The 11,461-nt window shown below is 44.1% G+C and overlaps 1 protein-coding gene across 3 annotated transcripts in view; it reads right to left on the bottom strand.

Moving 5' to 3' along the window:
- The window catches only part of TPD52 (tumor protein D52), a 133,196-nt gene that overhangs the window by 96,644 nt on the left and 25,091 nt on the right, over positions 1-11,461 (bottom strand). The window contains exon 1 of one of the 3 annotated variants that reach the window (XM_028500240.1): positions 920-980. The exons of the other annotated variants lie outside the window; for them this stretch is intronic. Within the exon in view, the coding sequence (XP_028356041.1) occupies positions 920-965 (46 nt within the window). The 5' untranslated portion in view covers positions 966-980. Of the gene's footprint in view, positions 1-919; positions 981-11,461 lie in introns of those variants that run through there. 3 annotated transcript variants of the gene reach the window in all.

Below are 11,461 nucleotides of genomic sequence, written 5' to 3'. Positions count from 1 at the left end.
CCCTTCCCCCTCCCCATATCGTCAAGTCCATGCTCTAGTAGGTCTGTGTTTTATTCCCGTCCTACCCCTAGTCTCTTCATGACATTTTTTTTTCTTAGATTCCATATATATGTGTTAGCATACAGTATTTGTTTTTCTCCTTCTGACTTATTTAACTCTGTATGACAGAGTCCGGGTCCAACCACCTCACTACAAATAACTCAGTTTCATTTCTTTTTATGGCTGAGTAATATTCCATTGTATATATGTGCCACATCTTCTTTATCCATTCATCTGTTGCTGGACACTTAGGTTGTTTCCATGTCCTGGCTATTGTAAATAGAGCTGCAATGAACATTTCGGTACATGACTCTTTATGAATTATGGTTTTCTCAGGGTACATGCCCAGTAGTGGGATGGCTGGGTCGTATGGTAGTTCTATTTGTAGTTTTTTAAGGAAACTCCATACTGTTCTCCATAGTGGCTGTATCCATTTACATTCCCACCAGCAGTGCAAATGTATAAGTAAGATCCCTGTTTGACACGTCCTCATTCTCACCTCATTTATACTGAATATACGTGAGTTTACTACTGATGAAAAGTTCTTGGTTATTCCTACTACTCATATCTGCTTGCCTCAGAACATGAACTCTTAAAAAGAAGAATAATTTTTGAATAATTGCTATTATTTTTTAAAAATCACAACCAGATACAAAATACTGACAAATGTTTAATTATAAAATAACTAAAATAATTAAAGCATATCATTTATATTAAAATTAAACATTATTAAATTAAAAGTTATATAGCCACTAAATCTACATTGAAATTCACACACCAGCATTACAAAATCTGCTAAGGCCCAGACAGGAACAAACTCGCGGGCACTGGAAACAGAACGCCAGCCATAGAAATGTCAACATTGGAATTTGTCACTTACACCTAAGTGCTCGTAGCTTTTCTTTGCTCTTGTATTCTATCTTCATGTTTTTGGTGATGTTGTCCTACTTTTCCCTAAAGAACCACAATTCACATTTCAGAGTTTACACAGCTGATTTCACTAACTTTAGCAACTAGAAGGGCTGGAAGTGGCAGCATCCCCCCATCCCTCTCAAACCCCAATTCTCTGGCTTTAATTGTCAATGTTTACCCTGGATTAGAGGATGGTTGGCTCATACACTTCATACTCGGAACAGGGCAAATGAATCAGCTTTAAAGGTAAGCAGCTGGGGGGCTCACACCTGACTGGCTCAGATAAAGGTGAAAGAAGCAAGAGCATCTTCTCAGAGGAAGACAAGGCAGAGGCTGAATATGGGGCTTGGAAAAATTGTACAAGTTTGGAATAGACATGATGATAAATGATAAGAGGGGGAAGAGTGAGCGAGTGAACTGACACAGACGGAGAAAAGCACATGAAGTCTGTACTAGAGGCTGGATGAAACCACTTTTAAAAACTTCTAACTCATTTTGCAATGCCTGGTGGCAAAGGCCAGATCATGTCAATGTACAGCATAAAACCCACAAAGGCTCCCTAGTGCCCTTAGGACCCAGTTACATGTGGCACTGAAGACCCTTAGCCCCCTAGTTCCCTCTGGTTTCTGCATACCAACCCCGTCACATCCCACAAGCTAACCATTCTGTTCAGTGAGAGAGCAGTTCCACATGCTGTTGCCTCCAAAGCCCCCTTCTTGCAAACAGCAGGGATTTGTACTTACCCTCTTTTTTTTTTTTTTTTTTTTTGCGGTACGCGGGCCTCTCACTGCTGTGGCCTCTCCCGTTGCGGAGCACAGGCTCCGGACGCGCAGGCCCAGCGGCCGTGGCTCACGGGCCCAGCCGCTCCGCGGCACGTGGAATCCTCCCGGACCGGGGCACGAACCCGTGTCCCCTGCATCGGCAGGCGGACTCTCAACCACTGCGCCACCAGGGAAGCCCTGTACTACCCTCTTAAATTGAGATGGACCATATGACGTCTAGAAATCACAGGTTAACATACTAGAAAAAATTTTGCAAGCTTGTAGCTTAAAGTAACATTCTGTGATATGAGTTAAACATTAAGATGCAGAGCTACCAGCTGGATGGTGCAGAGATACCTGGTTGCACCTTGCCTGCTCTCAAAATCAGCAGTCACCCTTCATCCAACCCACCAGGAATATTTTCTTCCCAACAAGAGTCTTCAACTCACTACAATATCAACTAAAGGATGGGAAATAAGTATCTGATTTCATGGTTCCATGAAGGAAAAGATGAGCCACTCTGACATGTTTAACCTGTTTTCACCATTCAAAATAAATGATCATTCAATCCAAGCGCAAAAAAAGAAAAAAAATTTAAAAGAGAGATCCAGGAATAAAGTAGTTTACCCAGAAGTTCCCCCAGACTTTTTCCCAAGTCTTTAGAGTCATATGTGTTCCCACTCACATAGAGAGTGTCTTCTGGAAATCGTTAAAGGGGAAAGGCGTCGCGTTAAAGGGGAAAGGCGTCGCGTTAAAGGGGAAAGGAGACGCGTTAAAGGGGAAAGGAGACGCGTTAAAGGGGTAAGGAGACGCGTTAAAGGGGCAAGGAGTCGCGTTAAAGGGGCAAGGAGTCGCGTTAAAGGGGAAAGGCGTCGCGTTAAAGGGGAAAGGAGACGCGTTAAAGGGGAAAGGAGTCGCGTTAAAGGGGAAAGGAGTCGCAGTCTTAGGAGTCAGTGACTGAACGGTAATTAAAGCCATGGTCCTGAGCAAGATCACCTAAAGAGAGTGTCACTAAAAAGGAGAGGAGGGCCGAGAAGAAAGCTTTGTGTTGACAGGATGAGGAAGGATAAGCAAAGCTGACTCACTGAGATGTCCAAAACGCCCCACCTACTAGAGGGGAAGCAAGTGGCCCAATTGGCCCAGTGATTCCACTCTGCTTCACTGTTACGTTTCTCTTTGGTATTACTAAACTATTATTCTGAGGACAAGAAGTCTACTTTGTTAATCACAGTATACGTAATTCGCAGGAAAATATCTAGCAAAACGGATGCCCTCAAATACTACCTGGTACACTAAGGAATACAGATGCCCTTTTAAGTGCTAATCTGATATTCCCTAATATCCAGGTCGAATCCTCGTCCTCTGCCTTCAAAAGATCTGTATGTCTCCTAAACCCTCTACTCCTACGACTCCTGGGCCAGAGCAGACTCCAGCTGAATTATAGCCCAGAGTGATAGCCAGCACCGTCAATAAGATGGCTTTTTGGGCTTCCCTGGTGGCGCAGGGGTTGTGAGTCCGCCTGCCGATGCAGGGGACGCGGGTTCGTGCCGCGGTCCGGGAGGATCCCACATGCCGCGGAGCGGCTGGGCCCGTGAGCCATGGCCGCTGAGCCTGCGCGTCCGGAGCCTGTGCTCCGCAACGGGAGAGGCCACAGCAGTGAGAGGCCCGCGTACCGCAAAAAAAGAAAAAAGAAAAAAAAAAAAGGTGGCTTTTTAACAAGAGTCGTTAGGCCGATGCTAAACAGTTCATTTCTTCTACCCCCACTCAACAGTGTTGAGATTTGGCCACATGCAGTCTTCTTTGGGATAGGGTACCCTGCAGTGATCCCTATGAGAGGACTTAACTCTAAAAGACAAGGTACTCAGTGGCCAGTCACAGCCACATCTCCTTACAGCTAATCTGGGTGGCAATCACCTATACCAAATGGCATAAGACAAGTTGGCTCATTTTCCCAGCCAATAGCCAACATATTTTACCTCAATGAACTACCCTATCCTAGACTGCTCACCTTGCCCGTCACTAGGAAGAGCTCTAGTACAGCTCGGATGAAGAGGAAGCCCGAATATAACATTTATGCCCTTGAGTGAAATTGAGAACCTCTAACTCCTAAGGCATTGACTTTTCAACATTTCTGGTGCTTACATCACAAACACACATACACACGCAATTTACAATTAAAACAATTTTCAGAAAACAATGCTTACCATTACAAGACGCAAGGCATTATTATGCTCTACATTTTAACAATAACAACAAAAACAGCTGGTCAGAATCCACACCCAAGAATGGGTCCCAACACGCAGTGTGAAAAATATATCCTATGACATACTCCTGAACACTCAGCAACTCCCGGAATCCTCTGAGTTAGAGAGAAAGTAAAAAAGGAAAAGTTGAACTAATAAATTTCACTCAGCCCCAATCACATGTGAGTTCTTAGTTCCACTTGCCCACATTCATAAACTACACAGTAATGCTTGGGCTTCCACCTAATCAAGGACAACCTCAGGCAGTTTTATTCAAATGCAGATAATTACCCAAGCCCTAAAATTCTTCTTCCAGTCCTACAGCTAGTGACTGGAAAATCCACACACAACCCTCATTAAAACTCCCTTATCACTCTTACCAAGTCTGGCTCAAAGGCAAATTTTCAATCTTGTCAAAAATTTTTAAAGGAAGTAGGAAGGCAGCAAAATAAAACATCAGCAAAAAAAAACTAAATTTGCTTGGACAGAGGACAGCAAACACATTTTCGTACTTCCACAAAATGGACCACTGGTTGCAGTTAAAAGGAGTACAATCAATCTATAGAGACAGAAAGTAGATTAGGGGTTGCCTGGGGGCGGGAATGCGGAGGGACTGCAAATAGGCACAGGGCAGATGGAAAGGTTCTAAAATTGGGTTGCGGTGATAGTTACACAACTCTAGTTTACTAAAAGTCATTGAATTGTACACCTAAGACGTGAATTTTAAGGTAAACTATATATTATTATTTATTGCAAGTTATACCACAATAAAGCTGTTTTTTAAAAAAAATTCATGCATGTTAGATAAGGAAAACCATTAAAAAAATACATGTTAGTTAAAATAAAGTATAGACTAATGTGTATGACATGTTCCCTTTTGGCTTTTTTAAATGGTTATACACGTTACCTGCATGGACATTTTTGGAAGGATATCCAAGGATCTTGTACAAGACAGTCAGTCATCTCTGGGAAATGGGTAGAGGGTGAAAGAGTTTGACTTTAACTGTATATCCCTTTGTACTGCTTGAAATCTTCTGCCTTGAGCAAGTTGGTGAGAAGCCCTCAGAAGCAGGACTCTGACAGGAGTCCTGAGTGAATTATGATGCTACTTAATATTGTCCTTTGAGGGAGGGGCTTGTTTCATCCTGCAGAAGTTAAATACTTCTCAGTAGAAGACTACCTTAAACAGGAGACTGTCTTTGACAGTACGATACCAAAAGTAACAAAATCTTTTCTCAATCCCTATTGCATAAAACCCAACAGGAAGAGAATCTAAATACAGTTTGAAGAGGAAGATGTGGTTTCCTAAGATTTAGTCGTCAGCCTCCAGTCCTGCCGGAGCAGAATTCAGAGTGGTTTACGCTTTGCAATCGTCAATCTAAAAAGGCATCCGATACCTTCTATATAAGTACAGGACTATATACATCGAGGGAAATGCAAATATATTCCTCATCAAGATTGATCAAAAATAAGAATACAGAAATGGAAAAACTAAAAATGAACCCCAAAAGGCCACTGAACACCACAGTCCCAAAGCTTACAACCAGATCTTAGCCTGCTGCCTGGATCAAGGCCCAGGTTCTGCCTTCTGGCCTCACCTTATTTCTTGGCTTTTGTTCATCTGGGGACCTGATCGGGCTCTTCACCTGGCTGCTCTAGAACAGTCTGAAAATTAAGAACCTGTGGCTCACCACATCTCCCTTTCCCCAGCTTCCCAAAATGCAGCCGTCTTCTGGCCTTCAGTCCACTCTATCATCACACGGCTTCCTGAAGGCCAAGGTAACCAGAATCTGTACCATAAAATACCAGCATTCCCAACTTTGAAACACAAGACTCACATGTGACCTGCACCCAAGACCATCTGTGGCCCCTCCCACCCAGATCCTCACCTGCTTGTGGTGTATCTTCCTCCTCCCACGCCACCCTGAGGAATATCCACCATAACTACCACCTCTTGCCACAAAACGCCCCCTCCCTACAAAGCCTGCTTCTGCACCACACCAGCTCCTCCCCAGGAGCTCCCTGCCCTCCCACCCCCCAGCACTGCAGCCCCTGCTTCACGGCCCCCTGTTGTTTCACGCCCAGCACTGCAGCCCCTGCTTCCACACTCACCTATCTGTGCTTACTCGGATTATTTCAAATACATTATTCAACCCTGAGTCACCTGTATACACTGAACAGCTGCAACGTCCAAGACACTGGTGGTGATGGGATTTTTGTAGATAACATTTAGGACAGCATTTTGTTTTGTTTTGTTTTGTTTTTTAATGGCAGCTTTACTGAGACATAATTCACATAACCAAAAAATCCACCCTTTAAAAGGGTACAATTCAGTAGTTTTTAGTCTACAAAGAGTTGTGAAACTATCACCATAATCTAATTTTAGAACATTTCATCAGCCCGAAAAGAAATCCTGTACTCATTTGCATCTAGGAGAGTGCTTTTATGAAAAAATATTTTTTTTCAGAGTTTCAGTCTTGCAACCTTTAGAACATTTAAAATTATAAAACACTCATGCTATCAAAAAACTGTACAGTATGTGATCTAGATTAAGATGGCTAATAATTACCCCCGTTGGGCATATGTAACTTAAAGGGCAGAGATAAAGGTTTCCCTTGGGGGAAAACTTCAGTACAACTATTAAAATAACAAGCAGTAATAGAGAGCAGTTTGTATTTGGACAGTGCCTCATGGCTTTTTTCTGTCCTCCCAAGCATCCAGACAGATATATAGTGCATTTACAAGTGGGGAGCCTCAAGTGCAGGGGTGCACACCTGACCCACACAGTCACCAGGCAGGTCCCCCAGGCCAGCTCTTCTCTCAGTCTTTTTCCTGGACCCATACTTTCTCCACTATTCTGCCCCAGGAAGGACACGGCCAGTGCAATGAGTAGGCTCTGTGCGACCATTAAGCAAGTCCAATTTTATATCTGCCTGGAAAAAGGAAAAGAAAGGAAGCCTATTTATACTCTCAACACAACAAAACATGCCTTTGTTTTATGCTAAGGCCCTGGAGACTTTGTCAGCACTGGTCCAGCAGTGGCACACACACACTGGTCCGAAAGCCTCTGCAAATGCTTTTTCCTTGTTTAGCGCTGAGAATGTGAGCCCCCTCCAAAGCCCACGTCCTGGGTTATCCTGAGGTTACCCCAAAAGTAGGAGTGGAGCTAGCCTGACAAGGAGAAGTACCAGTGCCTTGCCCCAACGGTGGGCCAGATGGGTTAGACACCTTCAATTAAAATGAGGTAAAATCACTTAAAATTCTAATTGTCTCCAGAATCACAGCATCTCTTACTCACCAAGTGCTTAATATAACCTGAACCACTGGGAACACCTGGGCTCCGGCTGGTTAACGAGAGAAAACAGATTTTCGCTTTTTCCAGGAACATTAACTCTTTTTCAGACACAAGGTAGTATGTGGTGGGTCTACTCATTAGTCACTAAGCCTTTAATGTCCTGAAAGAGATTAACGAATCTCTGGAAAGTAATCCGTTGTAAGTAACAATGGTTATGGCTTCCCCATGGCTACAGAAAACACCCACAGCATAGGACACCTAAACACTGCCGCCCACTTAGATACACACCACACACACACCCCTCCTGCACTTACTCTATTTTTATCTGAATTGGTTACATATGGTAACAGATTCTACACAATCCCACATAAATAAAATGGTTAGCTGCACTGCCTTCTAGGAAATTAAACACTTCCACCATCCTCCATTCCTGCACCACTCCAAAACAGAAAAAAGGCGGAGGGATCAACACTATCACACCACCTAGTGAGGCCACCTCAAACTTAACCTTAAAATCCAGTGTTCGTTCTCAATTCTGTCATCCTGGCAGGAAGAATAAACCAAGAGAGGCACTTACAGGGGCGACACACGTATGTCCGTGTGTGTGTGTAGAGGACCATGGCACTGTAAGGCATGGATGAACCACACCACCTCAATGTAAGCAACACCTGGACCATTTCCTTCAAACACAAACCCCACCTGCCCTACAAATCTGACTCAGCTCCCCAGCTGGCAGTAACCTCTGAACTCTCACATTTGTGATCTGTACCTCTGTATGCATGTGGCTTTCCACCTGGGATCACAGTTATGTATAAAATGTAATTCCACGTGGCTTTCCACGTGGGATCACAGTTATGTATAAAATGTAATTCCCCACAAGACTAAGCTGTCTGAAGGTTAATTCCACATCCCATTCATACCTCTGGCATCGACATCAATTTCACCTCCCAGGCACCACTCCCTAGACCCTAGGTTCCAGCGACAGAGGCTCTGCACCTTTTCCACACACATTACTCCCCAGGCCATCTCTACCGCGAGCCGCAAGATGGTTTCCAACATGGCGGCCAAGGATGGCTGGCAGTCATGCCCTGTGTCGTCCCCTCCCACATGGTACCAGGGGTGGTCTGTGTGAACTACGGAAAGCAGCTCCTGGGTTCTCTCTAGGATCATTCGCCCTCAGGGAAACAACGTCACTGGCAGCCTTATGGAGAGGCCCCTGGAGTGAGGAACTGACACCTCCCGCCAAAGACTGGTGAATGTGGGATATTATCAAAGTCGACAAGAGTTTTTTGACCCTCTTGAATAATTATGGCGTATTTCCTATTAGGATGAACTTATTTCCAAAGTATGAATCAATCCTTCATATTTCTTCTGCACTGCTGATTTATTTATTTATTTTTTGTGGAATGCGGGCCTCCCTCTGTTGTGGCCTCTCCCGTTGCGGAGCACAGGCTCCGGACGCGCAGGCTCAGCGGCCATGGCCCACGGGCCCAGCCGCTCCGCGGCATGTGGGATCCTCCCGGACCGGGGCGCGAACCCGGTTCCCCTGCATCGGCAGGCGGACGCGCAACCACTGCGCCACCAGGGAAGCCCCATGCACTGCTGATTTAAACACAGAATATTTTCACTTTTCTTCTCATTCAAACCCCAAATCAAGCTTTGAGAACCAAACCACGGCAGTCATGCTTCTTCAAATGAAAGTAATCCTTGTCAGGCAAGTGTATATTGTAATATTTTGTTCTTTCATCTACTATGAAGAATCTCATGATAATATTTCAAACAACCAGTAAGTAAATTACATCTTAATTTTACCAACATACAAAACCAGGATTTTGCAACAGGAAGCCAATTCTGACTAAAATAATACAATACTTTTTTAAAAACACTGAACAGTAAAAAATGGTAGACATTTTACAATGTGGGAAACCATAAAGAAATTGATCAACACTCCTCACGATTAACAGGGCTCTTCAAGCTGACTGAGGTTAAATGACCTTTCACTCCTGCTCCCCTTCCTGAAAGGCCCGAGTGTCTTGTCACACAGCTGATACTAGCACCCACCTCTCCATAGCAACTGCAGCAAGCCCTTCAGCGCCAGCAAGGGCATCAGATGTCCCCCCGCCTCCCTTACGTTAAATACGTATTAGGTTTCAGAATAGCGGCCTTCTTGGGGAAGTTCATGGGACGCACACATGACTCAGAGCCCACCACTCTTCCTTCAAAAGCAATCTTTTTTTTTTTGGCCACACCACGCAGCTTGCAGGATCTTAGTTCCCTGACCAGGGATTGACCCCAGGCCCTCAGCGGTGAAAGCACAGAGTCCTAACCACTGGACCACCAAGCAATTCCCCCAAAACACTGTATCAGATTCACTGGAATAAATCCAGAAAGGGAGTGTCCACAACTGGTTCCTTTTGGGTCAGGCAGGCAATGGCCTATCCATTTTACATGGTATTCAGAGTCTATTTCTTTTAATGGTACTCAGTGCCCATTTTAATCAAACCTAAGGGTTTTTCCCATTTTTTAGGTCATCTCTATCCCCTCAAGTACCTCATCCAATAAGTTGTAACAGAAAAAGATTTAATAAAGCACTGTATCTAAAAATCTAATAAGCCTCTTAGATCTTGGCTGTTCGGAAAGAATTAACATTGTAATGAGTTACTCTGTTGGTTAGTTTTTAATTTGTTTCCCCACACCCCATGAGGTTTAAAATGCACAACTGTGTCAAGCCCAGCTGAAGTACTCCTGGAAGAGGCTGCCCTGTATTTGGGAAGCCCTCGTGTTAAAATCAGCACAAATTCTGCTGTCACTCATTAGGGTATCTTCACATCACAAAGCAGAAGCGTAAGAGTAGGTAACAGATACTTAGGTTTCCTTAATGACAAGAAAGGATCTTCCTTGCGTGAAAAGCAGACTCTCCGAAGAAGCTCAAAGATACGATAGTGATCTTGTTTAAGCCCAGCCTGGGGCCAGAAGTAAGCAATATGAGTAAAGATTTTGATGGCAAGTGATCTTGGGCAAGCGTGGCAGCTGTCTCCATAAAAGTTTGAACACATCTTCACAGGAAAGCAGTCTGTGTGCTATAGAAGAAGCCAGGCTATCAGGGAGCTGCTGAAATGTAAGAACTTCTTCCTCTGCTTCTTTCTCTCCGGGACCTCGCTCAGCGCCTGGCATACAGGGCCATCCAACCCGCAGCAGTCCCACGGCAGCACCGTGGACAGTCTGACAAACCAGGAAAGCCTAATACAGACATCAAATCTTTGAAAAGACCAGTTTCCTTTACATACTGTAACTCCAGACTAAATCAACATTTTCACTTGTCTGAGACAAAGGAGAAAACAGAAACCATTTTCTCGAAATTGAACTTTAAAAGTCATAACCTTTATTCGGCGGTATTCTTTCTGATTTTGGAGGGTGTAGAGGGATGTTAAAAAATCTCATATTTTAATTTTAGAAATGGTGGCTTTTTGTTGCTTGGTTTTAATGACTTGGCAAAACAAGGATTTGAGGACCCAGTGTGAGCTTCCCAGCCCCAATTTTAATTTCACCAATCTATGAAATCCTAAGTATTAGGAATGGTAGTGCTGAGATGTAACACTCACTTACCCTGCACGTAGCTATGACTGCAGCCCCTAACACCTGCCGACTCACCTAGCACATATCCCTGCCCAGGACAGAACAGAAAAGGAGGAATAACTGGTGTTGAAGGTGGAAGGTATGAGGAATGTTGCATTTGGTTATAAATATAGAGAGTCTGACACAGGGGAAGAATATCCAAGATTGGAGAATCTAACAATGACTTCACATAAAAAGATACATTTGGACCTAAACCCTCTAGAAACTATGTGAGCCACTGTTACTGAGGGCATTTCTTATCCATCAAGGGTATTAAGGGGGAAAAAAAAACAGTTGACTATCACTGTTTTAGGAAGTCCGCAAAAAATGAAAAAAGACTGGTCAGCAGCCCGAAGCTCATTTCAGGTTGAATTTGTAAAGAGCCCAGTCAGCACATTTTTACAATTTTCCTAGCAACTTGGCTTAGCCCCAGATTAGGAGGAGACTAAAACAAATTACCCAGGGCTGGGCATTAATATGGTGAACATCACAGAGAGCCAGGGAGACACCATCACCTATTAGAACAAAAATGAAATAAAAGGGGCTTCCCTGGTGGCGCAGTGGTTGCGCGTCCGCCTGCCGATGCAGGGGAACCG

The sequence above is a fragment of the Physeter macrocephalus genome, chromosome 15, assembly GCF_002837175.3.
Source record: "Physeter macrocephalus isolate SW-GA chromosome 15, ASM283717v5, whole genome shotgun sequence".
Taxonomy (NCBI): Eukaryota; Metazoa; Chordata; class Mammalia; order Artiodactyla; family Physeteridae; genus Physeter; species Physeter macrocephalus.
Note: the sequence above shows the minus strand (reverse complement) of the source record. Positions and strands in the feature narration are given on the sequence as shown.